The sequence below is a fragment of the Botrytis fragariae genome (assembly GCF_013461495.1).
Source record: "Botrytis fragariae strain BVB16 chromosome Unknown tig00000161, whole genome shotgun sequence".
NCBI lineage: Eukaryota > Fungi > Ascomycota > Leotiomycetes > Helotiales > Sclerotiniaceae > Botrytis > Botrytis fragariae.
Genome location: NW_023500998.1, coordinates 1,346,647 through 1,365,832, shown reverse-complemented (window position 1 = coordinate 1,365,832; position 19,186 = coordinate 1,346,647). Strand labels below are relative to the sequence as shown.

At 44.8% G+C, this 19,186-nt stretch overlaps 6 protein-coding genes across 6 annotated transcripts; 3 read left to right on the top strand and 3 right to left on the bottom strand.

The window, feature by feature from the left end:
• Positions 1-151: 151 nt before the first annotated feature.
• On the top strand, positions 152-961 carry Bfra_009594 (putative alanyl-trna synthetase protein; the record flags this gene model as incomplete). Its single annotated transcript, XM_037339935.1, has 1 exon — positions 152-961. One exon carries the CDS (start codon positions 152-154, stop codon positions 959-961), a length of 810 nt encoding a protein of 269 aa, XP_037189985.1.
• Positions 962-1,741: 780 nt separating this feature from the next.
• Positions 1,742-3,422, bottom strand: Bfra_009593 (putative integral membrane protein; the record flags this gene model as incomplete). The annotated part of the gene is made up of 5 exons (XM_037339934.1): positions 1,742-2,289; positions 2,385-2,458; positions 2,515-2,735; positions 2,903-3,163; positions 3,240-3,422. 5 exons carry the CDS (start codon positions 3,420-3,422, stop codon positions 1,742-1,744), a joined length of 1,287 nt encoding a protein of 428 aa, XP_037189984.1.
• Positions 3,423-3,581: 159 nt separating this feature from the next.
• Bfra_009592 (uncharacterized protein) lies at positions 3,582-3,975 on the top strand (the record flags this gene model as incomplete). The annotated part of the gene is made up of 2 exons (XM_037339933.1): positions 3,582-3,707; positions 3,891-3,975. Exons 1-2 carry the CDS (start codon positions 3,601-3,603, stop codon positions 3,973-3,975), a joined length of 192 nt encoding a protein of 63 aa, XP_037189983.1. The 5' UTR covers positions 3,582-3,600.
• A 2,834-nt stretch (positions 3,976-6,809) lies between these two features.
• Bfra_009591 (putative anaphase-promoting complex subunit protein) lies at positions 6,810-12,128 on the top strand (the record flags this gene model as incomplete). The annotated part of the gene is made up of 7 exons (XM_037339932.1): positions 6,810-6,858; positions 6,926-7,116; positions 7,171-7,652; positions 7,702-8,153; positions 8,203-8,794; positions 9,350-11,153; positions 11,208-12,128. 7 exons carry the CDS (start codon positions 6,810-6,812, stop codon positions 12,126-12,128), a joined length of 4,491 nt encoding a protein of 1,496 aa, XP_037189982.1.
• A 412-nt stretch (positions 12,129-12,540) lies between these two features.
• On the bottom strand, positions 12,541-15,229 carry Bfra_009590 (putative atp-dependent rna helicase protein; the record flags this gene model as incomplete). Its single annotated transcript, XM_037339931.1, has 2 exons — positions 12,541-12,760; positions 12,783-15,229. 2 exons carry the CDS (start codon positions 15,227-15,229, stop codon positions 12,541-12,543), a joined length of 2,667 nt encoding a protein of 888 aa, XP_037189981.1.
• A 992-nt stretch (positions 15,230-16,221) lies between these two features.
• On the bottom strand, positions 16,222-18,580 carry Bfra_009589 (putative zinc finger protein atl6 protein; the record flags this gene model as incomplete). The annotated part of the gene is made up of 5 exons (XM_037339930.1): positions 16,222-16,960; positions 17,009-17,273; positions 17,321-17,711; positions 17,857-17,930; positions 17,998-18,580. 5 exons carry the CDS (start codon positions 18,578-18,580, stop codon positions 16,222-16,224), a joined length of 2,052 nt encoding a protein of 683 aa, XP_037189980.1.
• Between the last annotated feature and the right edge of the window lie 606 nt (positions 18,581-19,186).

Genomic DNA, 19,186 nt, shown 5'->3' with positions numbered 1-19,186 from the left:
AGGCTACCACAGACTCTCAAAAGGAATCTGAATTGGATGAAATTCCTAGACTTCTTTCCAACTTTCAAACCAAACACTTGAGTTGATTCCAGAATTAAAAATCAGCTAGACTTCCCATACAACGCTTCAGACTCCCCAAATCGCAAAAACCATGACCGAACGCACCCATCTAGCTTTTCATCATGACTCGCATCTGTCTACCCTCCAAACCACCATCACATCTATAAGCCCCCTCTCAACGCTTTCCGAGGAAAACAAACTGCTTTTCAAAGATGGCAAGGACGATTCATACGTCATCATAACCAAATCTACCATTTTCCACCCCCAAGGCGGTGGCCAACCATCCGATGAAGGCATTATGGAGAATGAAGAAGGAAGCAAATTCACCGTCCAGATGGTACGCATGAGCGCCACCACCGACGGAGAAGTTCTCCACTTCGGTTCATTTTCCACCCCCACTCAATTTCTCCCGGGTCAAGAAATCACCCAGAAAATCGACCAGGAAAAACGTCTGTTGTACTCTCGTTACCATACCGCTGGCCATGTTCTCGGTGCTGCAGTTCGTCATCTTGTTTCCTCTTCTGTTCCCGGTTTTGACGAAACGAAAGCTTCACATTTCCCCTCTTCCGCTGCGTGTGAGTTTGCTGGCCTCATAGAAAGTACTTGGAAAACACCCATCCAGCAAAAACTTGACGAGTATATCGAGGCGGATATGCCCGTTGAGATTCACTGGTGGGATGAGGCAGATTTTATCGCAAATGGAATGGAGAGATTGATACCTGATCGAACCGCCATGGGAATGACGCAGGAGGAGAAGTTTAGAGTGGTGAAGATTGTGGGTGCGGAAACTTATCCTTGTGGTGGGACACATGTGGATAGTACGAGCCAGTGTGGAAAAACGACTGTGAAGAAGATTGCGAGATCGAAGGGGACGAGTAGAGTCGGATATACGCTTGATTGATGGAAATGACGTCAAACTTTGCAAATCCGTAGCTTTTAGCGAAGCAACTACGAGTGTAGACGAAAATGGAGAAGTCGTCCAAGGAACTGGATACGATGATTCCAAAGATACGGGGCAATCTAAGTTATCCAGTATGCTGCTACTACCACTGCCACTTCCTCAAGCGTTGGTAATTTATCTGCTATTTTAATTGCACGGAGTCAAAGCATGATGGGCATCTTTTCATATAAAAACTTAGGTTTAGAAAGTTCCAGTCTAATTCGATGCTATTCAGGCGGGCTGGGTGGTAGAGGCGTTTGAACAAGGTTATGATGAGACAATATGGAAATGAATAGAGAGGAGCACTCTTTTGGCTCAATTCTCTTCTCGCAGGAGACGGAGGAAGAATGGGTTTGCTTCTCTCTACACTTTGTTCGGGCAGGTGAGGAAGTCAAAAAGTGTTTTGGCCTTGGAGATTCACTGAATTTCTAGATCAACGAATTTTAAATGGGACCGAAAATTGAAAAATAAATTTAGCATTAGAATTCTGAGACCTTTCTCTCAGAAATAAGCGTCATCTAAATGACCAAAATAGACTATATACCATAATCGACATTTTCCCGTCCCTCAAAAGCAATCTACTAAATCAAAGAATCATCGCTATCAATAACATGCAAAGCAATCGCTGCCCATAGCCAGCACCGAACGCCATTAGGTATATCCCGTCAAACTCCTTCGATCGATCCCATCCATTAAACACTACCTAATCACCCAACCACCCAGCCGGCCAACCTAAACCGCTCAATCCCCCGCATTCCTCCTAACATCTCTTTCCTTCTGCACCTTTATCCCGGCCAAATCCTTCATCCCATTACTCCACCTCTGTTTACTTCCCACCTCACCGCCACCCTTCTGAGATGCATAACCATAAGCATTTCTCCACCCCTCAATCTCCGTCTCTATCTGCGATTCCAAATCCGCATCTACGACCCTGACGCCCAGGCTCTCTCCAAATCCACTATCCCCACTAAGCCCCGTTCCCGAACTACCATTTCTTCCATGTCGCCCCATCTCCGATGGATTTCCTGAGTTTCTCTTCCCGTCGTCGAATCCAAATACGGGCTCGGTGTCTAGATCCATGTCTCGCTGTTGCCTGGGAAACAAATTACCTGTAGTTCTTGTTCTGCTGAGAGGGTATTCTGGGGATTCTTCACTGCCGCTTCGATTTGTTTTCTCAGAGTAATCGCGCCATATTTGGCCGAGTAAGGGGCGAAAAGTTGGGATCGAGGCGACGAGAATCCAGAGATTGAGTTCGATTATTGCCCATAGGCCGGCGTCTACTTCGTTGACTATTGTTTTCTTAGTTGATTTGTTGAGGAGAGCGCATGTAAGATATTGAACTTCAGAGGAAAGGGGTAGGAAATGGCTTAGAAGTTTAACTTACAAGTAGGATCAAAGCCCGGCAATCTTTGTGCAACAACCAGCCGCCATAGTCGAATTGCCGAAACTACCGTTACCCTACAGTTTGGATTAGGGTGTTTGACCGGGTAACCATTATTCGATGAAACACTCACACAAGCCCTAGCAAAAAAGTGCTGCTAATAGTAATCCGCTCCCCTATACTTCTCTTGATTTGCGCAATGAACCAAACTGGGATGGACAGAACCACAATATCAAATGCAATCGTAAATGCTTCATTGGAAGTAAAGAAGACGGGATAATCGATGCATTTTGCGGCAATGGCAGTGTTCCAGAAAGCTTCTATCGGACGGCATGAGAATATTCCCACAAAAAGCTGGTAGAGATAGAGAATTAGTACTTTCTCTCTCAAGGTCCTCTGACTGGCACTTGGATCGGCATAGCATGATATGAGGTAATATGGGCGGGCAAATGAACGTTTAAAAAACCATGAAGTTGAACTTTCAGACAGTATAATGGGATAATAGTAAGGAATTAACTCACAGCAGCAACACCCCACGCCCCATTGATTGCACCGGCGAAAAGAATTGGGACCTTCCCGCCAGTAGCAGCGAATACTCTCCAGTAAAGCGCCAATAGAGACAATTTGCTCGTGCTAAGAGCTATGGGGTAGAGAAGAGCCAAAGCATATAGACCTTTCAGATAAGCTTCAAGATGTTCCGGATCAGATTTGTGAACGTGTTGTCCGTAGAAGTTATTGTTGACTTCAACAATTATGACTGCTGTATAGGCAATTGAGAGGATCTGGATCTGATGTTAGTTTTGGTTATTTGTTTTACTATGGGAGATTTTCTAAAAGATTCTAGAGGGTGAGAGTTACTGCTGCAATGAGAATAAACAATTCATCTAAGCCCAAAGGAATTTTAGTGTACCAGCGGGAGAAAAAGCGAATGGCAATAGCACACACAGTCAAGGCGATGAAAGCAATTGATACCGCTTTCAATAGAGGTCCCTCGTTGGCTTCGAGGTTGATACCTGGATAAATTGGTGTTGTGAAAGACATTGTAGATACTCAACAATTTAAAAGCTCACTCGAAAGTTCGACGGAAGATCTGGATGCTTATAGATTCCTGCAGACTTCCATAGCCTTGGTACTACTTTAAATGGAAGTTTGCTTTTGCGATCCGCAACTGGCGGCACGTCATATTTCTTATCTGTCTAGCCATAAGCAAGTTTACTTTATGGTCAAGGAGAACGGAAAAGAGCACTTTCTGGAGGAGGAAACTCGCGCAACCTACCCCAAGAAGAGCAAGTGTCAATGGTGTGATGGCTCTACGTACAGGGCACGGTTTGTGTCGCCACACTCTTTCGATCACAATAACGAACAAGGGAGGGCTATAGATAATTCGTAATTTTTCGAAATGGAGTCTCCGCATTTTCAAAAGTAAACATGATGAAAATAAAGGCACGTGACCCTGAAAATGTCCAAAATAGTGGTCCAGATTGACTGAACTAACTCCTTTTGTCGCAGTTTGCGAACTCCCCTGCACGCAAAGAATTTCTCCGATACATTTTATATCGGAGATCCTGCTCCCTGTAAGAATGCAGGTCTTTGAAACTTCATTCGTCCATGTTTCAGTTTTCTGAGTCCAGGTCCAATGTCACACTGCTTGCTTACTTTGAGCGAGTCTGGAAAAATATACACTTACTCTCGCAACAGAAGTACTGCAGAACACCACAGGATGCCAGAATCGTCTTCATCCAAGCTGCAATGATGTCAAACAACTGCTGGTAAGACGAGCAAATGATCAGCTGGATTTGCTGTGATGCGGAAGCAATCCTTTCTCGTATAAGCAATGTCTTGATGTCCCTCTCGTTCATGTGGTGTAAATTTTTCAAATCCTCATGCAAGTGGCTAAAGAGCATTTGTACCCTCTGGTCATAACCAGGTGCCATGGAATAAGGGGGAGGAGTGGCCCGTCTCGGCTCATATATCTGAGAGTAGTAGTTGTATAATTCGGATCAAACGAGTGTCATGAACTTGTATATGAAGGACTCGCATACGAGAGAACTCAACAGTGGAAAACTGAGCATCAAAATTGCGGAAGCAAAATGTCAGTCTGTTTGGGGGGGGGGGGGGGGGGGGTTCAAAAGGCTCTACCTTCTCTAGCCTGTCTTCGTGGAAGGGCTGGTGTGCCCCTTGTCAAAGCTACCACGAAGACAAGTCTCCATTTAAAGTCAAGCTTATTCCGATTACGACTCAATTGATCTTGCTAATAACATTCACAACACTAGTTTGTCTGCAGATATATCAGAATGAAAGGATTTGAGTCGTGTTGAATGAAGCAAACAATAGATTACTGGTGTAAAAATAGTGGAATCGTTGATTGGACATAGGCATGAGATGAACTCGTGACCAGAGGGTTGCTTTGGCCTTGGTTAATAAAGAAATCTCGGAGTAGGTGATGTATGCGGAAGTCATAGTTCCAAAAACTACACCCTCGGTATGTCTGACTAAGGCAGGGTGCCAATTGATCTCACTGAAGATCTAGCATACCTGTAAAGGGACAAACGAACAGCCTCCAATACCTGAAAATGTGCGTGTATTAGTTGCAAATGCCAACCGTCACAATTGAATATGCATGAGCGCCAGATTGTCAGAGTGCCAGCCTGCTACAACATGATCAAGTGATGAGGAAAGCGTTTTCCGTAGCTTTGGGATCCTCGACTGAAAAAGATCTGGATTTGTCGTTGCTGAACGAGGTGATGTTCCAACCTCAAGTATCCAAGAAATTTCAGTATGTCGTCAAACCACAACTTCGCTTCTAGATTGACTTGATGCCGCACACGTCCGTAAGATCCATTCAATACCTCACCAACAATGCATGTATTGGCCCGCGTTGGCATCGTTCGCGAATCGGTCCACAAACCGGACATATGTGACGGAACGGAATCTCTTCTCCCGATCAAGGTTCTTTCTCGTAAAAAGATGGTGTCTACGACGGGTTTCGTGAAAAACTTGGCACCTTGACTTGTATTTTTGTTAATTCGTCGAAGGTCGGAAAACTAAGAGATACGACGATACGACATCATCTCCTGGATTTCCACCCACTTCCGAAATTCCGAAGCCAATGAGACCCAAACCTTATCTTTATTAAAGACTTGTGAACGTTAATCCAAAATATGGAATAAACTTATGCTCGGTGCTTCTCTCGTATCACATGCCTCGAGTATCATGCCGAATTCCCCGGAAGACATAAATTCTCATTTCATAAGCTTTCCTTTATACTTACATTCTTGAGTCTGATAGCAAACTTAGAGTTCATCTGAAGCTGACTCTCTATTCATAATTCAGGTACAAAAGAGGACACAGGAGCAGCCAAAGGTATGTTATGTGTACACATATATACGGGGCGAGAGTTCGCACAATAGCACATCGCTATCTCGTATATACCTCCATCTATCTATAAAGCCAGAGCAGACATAGACAGATACCAGGCCAATCTGAGCCGAGCAACGTTGGTTCATCGCGTGGAAATGAGGTCTGGGTCTATTACCTATGCGTGGGTTGAACTTGAAACCTATATTTGTTTCCTGGAAAACCGTTAGTACCCCGAATATAGTGATACTAGTGGAGTTTACCATATTGATTCCCGCTTTGATAAATATGGCGATAACTTGAAACAATTATATATATGGTTCAACTCAAAATTGAGCAAGATCGGAAGAAAACCCCTCGAAAGACCATAGCTTGTGGACTATTCGGACGAAAGTAGGAATGTTTTGAATTGTTTTGAGATGAGGAAGACGGGGGAGTAGTGGGGAAAACTCTATATCAAGGGGTTGGAGCAGTGGCTTTGAATGGGTTTGAGTGGCTTAGAAAGGTCGTGAATGTCGGTAAATCGGTGATTGATCCATATTAAGATTTCCCGTTGCAAGGTACTCCATCTGTTCCTTGACCCGAGAGATTGGTGGACTTGCCAGTTTCCCGTCGTGGACTCGCGGACTTGTGTAAAGTTTAAACAAGGGAGAGAGTAGGTAGGTATGTATGTATGCAATTGACCGGCTATAGTTAATGTAGTTATTCAGATCTTTACAGAGGATTCTTCTCGAGTAATTGTTTCTGCTTGGCCCAATATTGAGTAAACAAAGCATTTGTTATTAATAAACCAACAGACTACAACTCACAGCAATTGGTCAATCCTTCCACCGTTCATTTGTTCATTTGTTCATTCGTTCATTCGTTCATTCGTTCATTCGTTCATTCGTCCATCCATTCATTCGTTCATTGCATTGTCTTATAATCACTAATTGCATCCATCGGAGCTCTCCTTTCATTCACAACCCATTCGCTCATTCATTCATTCACCCATTCGTTCGCTCACTCTTATTTTGATGATACCTACCGGAATGGACTGTGACGGCAATCATCAATAACGAGTTGCATTCCATGGAGACTATAATACACGAAGACTCTCCGCTCGCCGCCTATCTCGAAGGTATGCATGAAGAGGAGGGGGATATCTTGCACTGCATGAGTGGGGACTTACTGACATGTTGCCATAGGAGAAGGTGGAGAGGATACACGATGGGCATCAAGCCATGATGGGGATGCCGATTCTGATTTGTCGAGTCCATCATTTGCTCCACGAGGGAAGCCAACCGTATCTCTTAAATTTCGACATAAACTTCCTCCGCCTCTGCAGCTTACCCCTCCGCGCAACACCACTGTCGCAGCGATACATAATACCTGTTCCGTAAGTCGTCATCTGGGTCTTATCCAAGTCTTATCGTCTGATAATCAATCGCAGGAAGCTGTCAATTCACGACTTGGTCGAGCCGATAATGCAAAGTTCCTCGAACGATTCCGTTATGTCATAGTAGCTTCACAGCTTCTCAATACACATTCCTTTCTTGCGCAGACAGGCCATGGCCAATCTCGAGATGTTACAGGGCCTACACTTGATGCCCCGCAAATTGGAACCTTCACACTCTCGGGCGCCGCAGCCACAGCAACACTTGCTTTTTCTTTTACATGGTTAATACACTGGACACGCGGGAATGGAACTTTTATACGTGGGAAGATCCGTGTAGTAATACTATCTATTACCATAGCGGTTTCTGCTATGGTATTATATACATATGTGCGGAAGCAGTGGCTCCAATACCTTCGACAGCAATCTATCATAGAAGCATCGCAATTTGTTCACAAAGCACAGCAGTTTGATGCTGTTGCGGCAGGAGCCCTAACACTCGTTCAAGAAGTTGAACTGGTATCTCGTGGATATAGACTGTAGGATCTTTCACCATTCAACTTACTGGCAAAATTAACCTCTTAATAGAAGCACACCCTTGCCCCCCGTCAGTCGTCTCGAAGATCGAAGTCAGACACGAAGATGTCTACGACTCAGAAAGATCCTCCGAATTTCCTTTGCCAACATTATCCCTCGGTATATTCAAGCATGCAACTTATTGAAGCCCTTTGCGGAAGAGATGGATCTGGATAAATACTATGATGTATACGATATAAGTGATTTGGATTATACAGAGGCTATGCTAGGCTACACAGAAGGCGAATTCGAGGATGAAGATTCTGTCAGGGTATTGAAGATATTCGCTGCTAGATTCCACACTATTCGAAAGATTTTTCTTTGTTGCCTTCTTGCATTCGATGCGCATGGCGGTAAACCGGATTTTCACAGATGGGGCCTTGCTGTTGACGAATTACACACACTTTGCTCCGCCACTTCTGAGGCCGAGGATAAAATTCGTCGTATTTTGGGTGAAGAAGAGAGTAAGTTCGAAACTATTTGTCAATATCGTTCAAATCTAATATCCTACAGATTTCCCAGTTCCAACTACTCCAAAGCTACCCCTTACTCCGGGCCGAGAACGTGCGCGGGCACAATTACGCAAACTAAACACGCTGTCATCTGGGATCCGTGGACTACAAGCGAAATTGCATGTTTTGCGCGAGGAGTCTGATAAATCATTGAACGACACAGAAGATGTATCGGAACTCGGTTCAAATCTGATGATGCAATACGATTCAATAGGCATCGACTTGAAAGCATTGATGCAAGAGTGGGAAGATGGGAAAGCTGCCTTGGCAGTGAACATTGACAGGAACGAGAAACGTCTATCTTCTATGTGTGGAATGACATCGCCAGCATCATCTCTAGGAGGCCTAACAGCCGTTGAAGAGGGAACAGCCGCTGATGCTTTGAGAGCTCTAAATGGTGAGGGGAGATCTCGGTCTAGCCTTGAATTGAGTGGTTCCGAAGCAGAAGAGGTGTTTGAAGCAATCGCGTTACCACACCAACGCAGCAAATTGACAAGGGAAGAACGTATTGTGAAGATGAAGGAGGATCGTGTGAAGAGAGAGTCTATGAGAGACCGAGCGGATGCCAATACTAAAATGCTCCGAGAACTCGAGTCTGTAATTAATCTACGGCCGAGACCAAGAACTACTCCAGCAGGGAGAATCACGTCGATATGAAATAATGTTTAACGTTTTTCTTTACAAATTTAGATAGACATCCTTGGGTTGATTCGGAAGGCAAGGGAGTTCTGGGAGGCAGGCTACCCCAAAATGCTTGAAACAGCTTTCATTTGTTACTCGATTTACTGGGAAGGTACTACCCTAGGCGAATAAGGAGGCGGTAAGGCGCAAATCTAAAGCTTATTATATAATATGTACTCAGAAGTAGTTTAAAAATATGAAAATTGTAAATGAACTTAAGTGCCTTGTCATAAGAATTGTGTCGCACAGTAGATTCGAAATATACTTATCCGATTTTTATTTCGTCTTCATTGCGTGCCAGAATTTAACACAAGAAGCGCACGATCACGTGAGTTCGTGGTTTCAATATTTGGATGCTCTTTCCATGAACAGTATTATTGTTGTTATACAGCTTCCACTTCAGCGATTGATACGAAACGAATCACAGAATGCATGAAGTGATGAAAATATCTTTTGCTGTCTGATAGATTCCCAATCGTGATGGCCACTTTTGCCACGAAAAGAAAACGCGTTTTGGATTCAGTATTCAAAAAGCCCGAGATTTCAGAACCTACCCCAGTCGCAACGCCGACCGGTAGCTTTACAACACCAAGCCAACCATTTGGAGAATCACAAGGCTTCAATAATGGGCCGAAAACACCTGCTTCAAATACGAGGAGCTCGCAACAGCTCAGAGGGCATAACCGGGATTCATCTGTAGCCCAAGTTCGGGATCAAATCCAATGGGATAGATCTTGGCATACTGTTACTTATCGTCTTCAACTTCCGGATGTACCATTGGACACGGGTTCTATTGAGACTCTGAGACCTCTGTCGATACTATCTGATCCATCCTTTGACGACGCCTTAAAGGACGTTCTGGATCCCGTTAACCGCCTTCCATTTGCATTGCATACGGATGATCTCCTTGTTTGGCATACCCAACAAGTCCGTAGACATCTTCTCCATCAAATTCTGCCGGTATTGCGACTCTGCAATGATGAAGAGGGTCCCCAACCTTCGGTTTTTGGCAGTGTAAAGATATTAGAATTTGCTCATCGTATGTATTTGCATGGCTTGTCAGTCATCCTCAAACAAGTTGAGCTTTTTACTCCGGGACTCTCGCGTGTGGTTTTGGAGAAATTCCGACGGGATCTACATGCTATCATAACAAATTCTCTCACAGATCAATTTATTACATCATTAAGGACTGTTCTCGAAAATCATGTTTCTTCTATCCTTGGATTGCAGGGCGTAAGGGGATCTGGTATTGCACCTATTGATGCGAGGACAGATAAAGTTTGTAACGAAATGCTCAACCTTGTGGAGTCTCTACACAAAGTTGGTCTGGCCGGAGAAAAGTTTGAGGTGATTTTTGCCGAAATCATGAACCAATCTATGACTGAATATGTCAATCGAGGTTGCAAGGGACTGTGGTCTGCAAATGAAATAAATGTGACCCCCCAAGATGGCGAAAGAAGAAATTCCGTACTTCCACGAACGGCACATCACGTATCCCCGTCCAATTGTGTTACAGATCTGTGCGGATGGATTGGAGATCGGTATTCTAAACTCGCTGTCCTGGTCTTTAAAGTCATCGACAATGTTGAAGTAGCTTGGAGCGATATGGAAAGGTGGAAGGAAATGAGCATTGGCCGTCTCGCAGCACTGAGGACGGACGAGTTATTTGATATTGTTGTGAATTGGCCAAATAGTAATGGAGCATTGCACGACCTTCGAACAACAATTACCACACCTCAGAGACGATTACGCTTAACAGAAGCTTTTGCAGCCACTTTGAAAGAAAGGCTACTTCATCCAGGGGCTTCCACATTATTGATTCTACAGACCTACATCTCAATGATTTGGTCATTTCATTCGCTTGATCACTCGAAAGTGCTCTTAGATCGTGTAGCATATCCGTTACAGGTATATCTATGCTCACGAGAAGATACGGTCCGAATAATAATCGCAGGGTTGCTTTCGGACACTGAAGACGCGCAAGGAAATCCTGTCGAATCAAGTGGAGATAGACTCATTGAGCTAGCTCATTTACTTAATAATGATTCAGAGCAGTCTGGACAGAAAATTGACGATGAAGAATTAGATTGGCATGACATGGAGTGGGTACCTGATCCTGTAGATGCAGGACCAGGATACAAGAGGTCCAAAAATGCTGATATCATTGGAACATTAATTGGGGTTTTCGGCTCACAAGATGTTTTTATCAGAGAGTTTCAAAACATCATCAGCGAAACCCTTTTGAAGAACGACGGAGCTTTCGAAAAAGAGGTATTTGTTTTTTCTATTCGCCTTCTCATACATGCAATTCTAATAATTTCTCAGATCAAAGTTCTCGAACTTCTAAAATCTCGCTTCGGGGAAGCGCCGCTCCAAAGCTGTGAAGTAATGCTAAAAGACATTCTCGATTCCGTTCGCCTTGACCAAGCCATCCACAAAGCCCAAAATCTTAGCATCGCAGAAAAGAAAGCTATGCCTCTCCCATCGACTCATCCAACTCTCCATACCAAAATTCTCTCTCGTCTCTTCTGGCCTCCCCTCCAAGAATCCACCTTTACTCTCCCTCCTCAAATCACCAACCTCCAATCGGACTACTCCACCGCCTTCTCCTCTCTCAAACCTTCCAGAAAACTCACCTGGCTTCCCGCACTCGGCCACACAACCGTCGAGCTCGAACTAGCCGACCGCACCGTGGTCGCAGAATGCACAACCTGGCAAGCCACCGTAATCTCCTGTTTCCACAGCAAAACCACGCATCTCAATCCCGACGAGGAAGAAGTCCCCGCGCAAAAAAGCATCGAAGAACTCACTTCCGAACTCGACATGGACCCCGCGCTCATCGCCTCCGCCCTCAAATTCTGGGTCGCAAAACTCGTGCTTCAGGAATCCCCGCCGAAATCGCAAGTCTACTCTGTTCTCGAAACGCTTAATGCGTCGGATCGTGCGCGTTCTGATGCCCTTGCTTCGGCGCCTGTGGGTGCGGATAATGCTGATGAGGAAGGAGAGGGTGGAAAGGAAGAAAAGGGTATCGCGGGTGAAAATGCAAAGGTGTATTGGCAGTTTGTGCAGAGCATGTTGACGAATAGCTCGAGTCAGATGGGAGCCCCGCAGATTGCTATGATGTTGAATATGTTGATTGCAGAGGGATTTCCATACAGTAACGAGGAGTTGTTAGAGTGGTTGGGTGGAAAGGTAGAAGAGGGCGTTTTGGAATGTGTCGGGGGCCGATATCGTTTGAAGAAGTAGGGGGTGTAGAGATGGAAATGAGGTATGCAATGTATAGTGTTGCTCACGTTGAGGATTATGTCTAGCTGAGTGAGATATCATATATATCCAATGCAATCAATTTCACGTCGAAAAGTCAGTACCACCCTTGTTTTCTGCATCTAGAGAACTTAGTGGAATCGTGCATCAATGTTTTGCATGTAATTGCGAGATCTGTTTGCAATTGATTGTCGTAAAATATTATAATCCTATATGCTCTGTGATGTCATGTGCCATCTATAAACTGCATGTATCTCTATCTCCTACGTTCCACATCTTACATATCTGGGGTATCTATCTATGTATCCATCTTTATATCCATCCACATCTCTCTCTCTCTCGCTGCGTCCAATACCTCTTTCCCGAGGACGATAAGCCTATGCGTAATTCCCACTCACATCCACCCCCCTAACGCCTCCAACACCCAATCCGCCTGCACAGCACTAACCTTCTTCGCCCAATTCCTCGTACTGAACACATTTTCCAAGAACATAATCGCCTCGATTTTTCTTCCCCAAAGCACACTCTGCGGATGAATAACCACGGCATTTTTCCCCTTTGTCGTCACGTAACTTCCGTCTGGGGCTAACGTTGCCGTTCTATCCCCAAACGACCTCAGAAATGCTTTAATCAAACATTCGGCTCTTTCGGGGTAGAGGGTTCGAAGGGCTGAGGATCAGGAGGGGAAGTGCGTCAATGAGACCATGAGTGACGCTTAATTGACGCAATTGTTTGCGATTCAGCATTGCGGATTTCATTGCCCGCGCGCTGATGTTGCGGGATTTGCACCATTGGAATCGATTTGTATTTTCGGAGGCGTAGCGTTGCATGGTTGTTAGATACGTGAGAAGATCGCCTTCACGACGGATGATATCGGCGCGATTGGCATCGACTTCCTCTTCTTGTTCTTGAGATTTGGGTTGGATGAAAACTTCAGAATCGGCAGTTAGGAGGGAGATAACGTCGATGGCGTCGAGGACGCAATTGTACTCTGGAGATGAGGAGGCGATGAGTGCACGGCCATAGGCGGCAGGAAGAGGGAAGCTGGCCATCTTTTTACCATCTGTGGTTAAGTTACCTTCGTCATCCAGAGCTCCCATAGCGTTAAGTTGGAAGATGGCATGCTTCATAGCTTCCACATCAGGTGCATCCATGAGAGGAAAGTTGATAACATCTTGCACTCCACGAGCTTTCATCTTAAGAACTGCCTCGAGCACATCGCAGCGAAGAATTTCAGGAATTTCGTCTTGAAGCCAAGATTCATATTCATCTTTACCATATGCTCTCCAACATTTACCAGCTGCTTCACGACCAGCACGACCCATTCTTTGAAGGGCGGACTGTTTAGAGATCGGCACGACGAGCAAAGATTCCATACCCAGCTTTGTGCGGTACTTCTTAACCTTGGCTTTACCACTGTCAACTACATATCGCACACCGGGAACTGTTACGGAAGTTTCCGCAATGTTAGTAGCCAGAACGATTTTCCTCGTCCTGGGCTCCTTGACTGGATCGAAAGCTAACTGTTGAGCATCTGGTGGAAGAGCACCATACAGCGGTATAACCTTGATTCTTGGCACTTCTTTGCTTAGAGACTCGCCGAGAGCCTCAAGTCTCGTTTGCATATATTCAATCTCTTCTTGACCGACTAGAAAGACTAGAATATCTCCAGGAAGAGGTTCTGTAACATGTATACTTGCAATCCTCTTGAACATAGTCTCCTGGTAATTACTGGGATCGGCCGGTTTGTCATAGTATAGGTCAACTTTGAATTTCCTACCTTTGACTTCCTCAATGGCAACGCCAGTGTCTACTTTTTCGGAGCTTTCTGTCTCTTTTATTTCCACATCCTCTACCTTTCCAGACTTTACAGCCAGCATTGGTTTGGCAGCCTCAATGACCTTCTCGTTGTTCACAAGATGTGGTGCAAATATTGAGCCATAGTTATTTCCCGGTTGATAACTAGGATTCGAGTCAGGGTTTGCAAAGAAAGCTTCGTATCCGCCTAAATCAAGAGTTGCACTCATGATGACGACTTTCAATGGAATGCCACCACGACCTTGTTTATCCCCATGAACTATCTGTCGGAGAAACCCAGCAATAAGATCAACATCAACTCCTCTCTCGTGAATTTCATCAATAATGACAGCACTATATTTTCGGAGATTTGGATCATGGACCATTTCTTGAAGCAAGGTACCTTCGGTAACAAATTTGATCTTCATTCCAATGGGTGTATTGGTATCGAAACGAACGGAATAACCGACCTTTCCAGGAGTGTTTGTACGTTGGTATCCAAGGGCAGATCCCATCTCAGCAGCAACACGACGGGCTAAAGTAATAGCAGCAACACGACGAGGTTGAGTAATAGCAATGACACCGCCGACTGAAATTTCCTCTTCTTGACCCGTCGCATTCTTGACTTTTACCTTCTGCTTCTTGCACCAAGGCTCATCATGCATAAACTGAGGCAGTTGAGTACTTTTTCCGGAACCAGTCTCTGCAGTTAAGAGAAGGACGTCATTGGTACGCAAAGCAGTTTTAAGATCAACCAGTTTCTTGTATACCGGAAGTGATTTTCGAAACGGCTCGAGTTCCCTAGCTGTCTTTTGTAGATGCCTGTCTGGGGCCGCTTTCTTGACATTCTCACTGCCAGACCTCGGGTTTTGTCCCCTCTGTCGATCTTTCTCCTCCCCGAAGGATTTGACTTTACTGGTGCCGTTGATTGGTTGTTTCGCCTCATTAGGAACTTCAGCTTCTTCTACCTGCTCTTTCCTGCCGGCCTTCAAGTCATCCGCATGCTCTAATTTTGTCAACTTCGCACCGTTTGCATTTGTCGCCTTGTCCTCCACCACCGCCAGTTTCTTCCGCTTCGAATCTGATTTTGGGCTTCCATCTCTTAAACGTTTCGTGCCTGTGGATTTCGCCGAATGTGATTGCGATTGCGATTGCGACTTCGATTTTGATTTTGATTGCGCCTGTTTCTGATTCATAGATTTCGTATCAGGAGCCCCCTCATTTTTCACAACCTTAGGAGTCTCATCAGCATCGTCGCCGAATTTGAGAAAAACTTTCTCGGGCATGACGGCAATTGTTAGGAATCCTCCAGCTCTCTAAACCTGACGTCTTAAAGAACACTTTTTTGTATAAATAATTCGAATTTTCTATTATCGTAAGAATGATAGGACAAGAATTCAATACGCTTATTAAGAGAAAAAGATCTAAAATTATAGAGTAAAATAAATATAATAGTGAAGAGGTGAGAAGCTCTCTTTTATATCAATAAAGGAAAAGATTATTTTACAATGTTCAGCGAAAGCATCGGGAACTTTTTTCTGCCAAATCCTACCGCTTTTCTTCAAAGGTTATGATCGACGAAGCTAATCAGCCTTGTCGGCACTGTATAATCATCAGCCTTGCATTGCATGATGGGACGACATCATCCCAAAAGACAGAGATAAATCTGATAGGTAGTGAAATTAAATTCAACTAGACCCATCAAGAAATGCTCTAAAACAATAGTTACTCAATCACTCGAACTAACCAATGTCAAAATATGTGAATAAATCAGAGTTCTTGATAATTTTCCTATGTCTCTTAGTTCTGATGTGCATATTGAAAATTTTGAAAGTCAAAGCGGCCATTCACACATTTTCTTGGTTGATATGCAGAGCACAACCACTAATTTTTTATCCAAATGTTTTCTATTCGCTAATTATGTATGTTTATTTAACGCTGGGCTGACCAGGAAGATGATGATCGATGCCAACACCCACCGCCATCATCACCATTGCTACCATCTCAACCAATTCTTCAGGAGATTGGAAAGAGGATTCTTAGAGCCGCTAACACACAAGTAGTTTCCCCATTCAAAATTGGTATACGAACCTGAGACTCCTATCCACGCCAGTACGCCTTGCCTGCCAGGTCCAAATAGCCCAAATGAGTCTTATGTGTGCATGAGTGTTTGAAAAGATGGAAAAGCAAAGCCGACGGAAAGAGTTCAAGAGAGGGTACGTGATACTTGCAATTTTGAAATTTATCCATAGATTTTTGATTCTGGCCGATGTGTGCTTCAAAAGTCTCCCATGTCCCCATTCGGAGCGGGATAAAGCTCAGCATCTCTACCTCCTCTCTGTCTCTGCTGCTCATGTTCCCGTTGCCGAGTTTGCTGGTGCTGTTGAAGTTGTTGCTCAGTTTGGTGATTCCGCTGATACTGCTGAGCTTGTTGTTGGGTTTGAAATCCAAAACCACGAGCCAGCTGCTGGTTTTGAAAGGCAACAGAATCTTCTTGTTGGTAAACTGGAGATTGGTAATTGTGATGTTGGCCGGGATTCACGCTTTCGGTTGAATCAAATGCCGGAGTTCCCATAGATCCGAACCCGCTCGGTCTGTGTTGGGAATAAGAGGGTGCGGGTGGGGGCATAAAAGTATTTGACACTGCAGAAGATCCCGGGGACAAGTTTGTTGGAAACATGTAACCCGTCGAATTTGCCGAGTGTCCCAACGAGTTAGTTGTGAGCGGTGCGGGCTGCCGGTGTCCATTATTCGTGATTGATGCGCCCATTGTTCCGGGTGAGACTCCTTCCGAGTTCGAGTTATGCCGTGAATGTGCTTGAAAGGGATTGACTTCATTTTGCAGCTGTGAAGTGGGAGTGTAGAGTCTGTTAGGACTCATCAAACTGGGACGTCTTCCTGGAGGTGCTGGTGCTGTCCCAAATCCGGCCATTCTTCCTCGGGCAACGCGACGTCGGCTTTCCACAGTATCGGCAGCTGACCAGACTGGTGTGTGATAGTCCTGTGGATCAAGTGCGCTTCCTACATGTCAGCCTTTTTTCAGAGAGTGATAGTTCGGGACATACCCTGAATTGATAAGGCCGGCTTCAGCGGAACGGGCAGTTGTGTTATGGCGATATCGCATTTGCTGCCGTACCAGCTGCTCAATCACCTTCCTTGTGGATTGTGTGGGAACTTTGTCCCTGCAGTACGGACAGCTGTCGTTTTCCTTGAACCATGTCTTGAGACAGACATCTCCAAATATATGTTTACACTTGGGCATACGTAACGGCTGTTCAATCACGCCTTCGGGATTCGCCACGCCGATTTCTTCGTAGCAAATCGAACAACCTGGGTATGGTCAGAAGAGCTGCAATAAACCGCTGTTCAAGACTTACTGCGTTCTTCTTGCGTCAGAGCATCAACATTCATTTTCTGGAGTGAAGACAAAAACTTTTTGGACGGCGTTCCTTTGCCATCAACCCCCAGATCAAGAGCACGACTCAAGCTAACGCCACGACTGCGTAAAACAGAAGCAAAGGTGGTGTTGTCTAACAACTGCATTTGAGCAGTTGCGAATCCTCCCATGACATCATCATCTTCGTCGCTTTCTCCCCATTCTTCTTCGTCTGTATCCGAATCTCTACCGGGACGACTAACACGGCCCAACGCTGCTCTACGTTGAACATCAGCCAAACGACGTCCCGATCTAGCACTTGATCGATCCCATTCAGAGCTGCCGGTAGAAGTAGGAACGTGTGAAGACGCAGGCCCAACTATATAAAAAAACTTCGTTAGTGGACGGTTGTCTTTCTCTTTTATGTTGGTATCAAAGCAGAAAAATGTAAACATGAAGAGAGAATGTCAGGAGTTATTTGAAAGGAGATTGAATAGGGTTCACTGGCTGCTCCAATATAGAAGTGAGTGTACTCACAGGCTTCCGAATTAGTACCTTGGGGGCATATCGATGTCGTAACTCACGTTCCCGCTCCCGCCTTCGTTGTTGGACTGTTTTAAGGTTGTCAGCTTCTCAGTGATCTTACAACTCTCCAAGAAGCTTTGATTCCACGTTGACAGAAAAAAAGATCTCTCAATAGAGAAATGGGGTAGTTGAAGTTGGGGATTACCTTGTTCCAGTGAAGCGCCTGGAACGCCATCGTTCCCCAATCTTTGGGGGTATTATTGTTGTCCGCTATAGAATTTTCATTGGCGAACATTGGCATAGCTCGAGAATTATGAGGCCAAGGTCCCGTCCAAGAGTTGTACTCGGGAGGGCCTGACATAGGAGGTAATGTAGGGAAGGATCTGCTAACAGGTGGCTCTGAATTATGATGTTGAAAGTCTGTAAAATCGTGATATGGAATTCCCTGAGCACGCGAATTTTGAGACCAATGGGCGGCATAACTTGGACTGGCATAGTTCGAACTTGCACTACCATACGGGCTTGAGGGATAATTTGAAGTGCCATACATGGTAGAGGCCGTATTGTAGCCTGCCTGGTAGCCTGCCCAAGGATTCATGAGCGGTGGATACCGGGTACTGGGCGGTTGCGTACCATTCCGCGAAGCTTCGTTATTTGGACAGCGAGAGGTATTCGCATTTTGCAGAGGCGGCGCATATGGCATATCAACATCGTCATCCTCCATATTATTATCCATTTATCTTATCGACCCCGCACTGACCTGGGATCGGAATTCGAAGGACAACCTCCAAATCTATGACGACGCTTTGTAGAAGACGGTTGATTAGGTATGGTATATGACTCCGAATATTCTTTTTCGGGTGTCGTAAATATTCCTTAGATATTCATTTGACTTGACAGTATCGTGTTACGTTGTAGTTTCGAAGCAGCACAAACAACACGTTAAAAGCAAGGGTGCAAAGAGTACTGTTGTTGACTGTTGGAAAAGGACTTGCACAATGGAGGGTTAAGAGGTTGATGCTCGGTGGAAGGGCGAAAGGTTCTGAGATGGATTCACTCAGTTAACATTAATTGTAATTGTAAAATATGGTGGAAAGATGAACAATAATATCAAATGAAAGAAGAACTGCAGTGCAAGTAGGAATCAGGCGGGGCTTTTGGGATTGGGGTTTGATGCGGAGCTGACTGAGTCTGGTCGCAACTAACTCGGGTGTTAGTTGTAATTATCTAGCATTGACTTTTTGAAGCCGAGAATTGGAGTTAGTACAAATATGTAGCTGGGAGGGGTGGCCTTGGATTATGTACGATATATGTCTTGCCTTGGCTAATTAATCATTGTCAT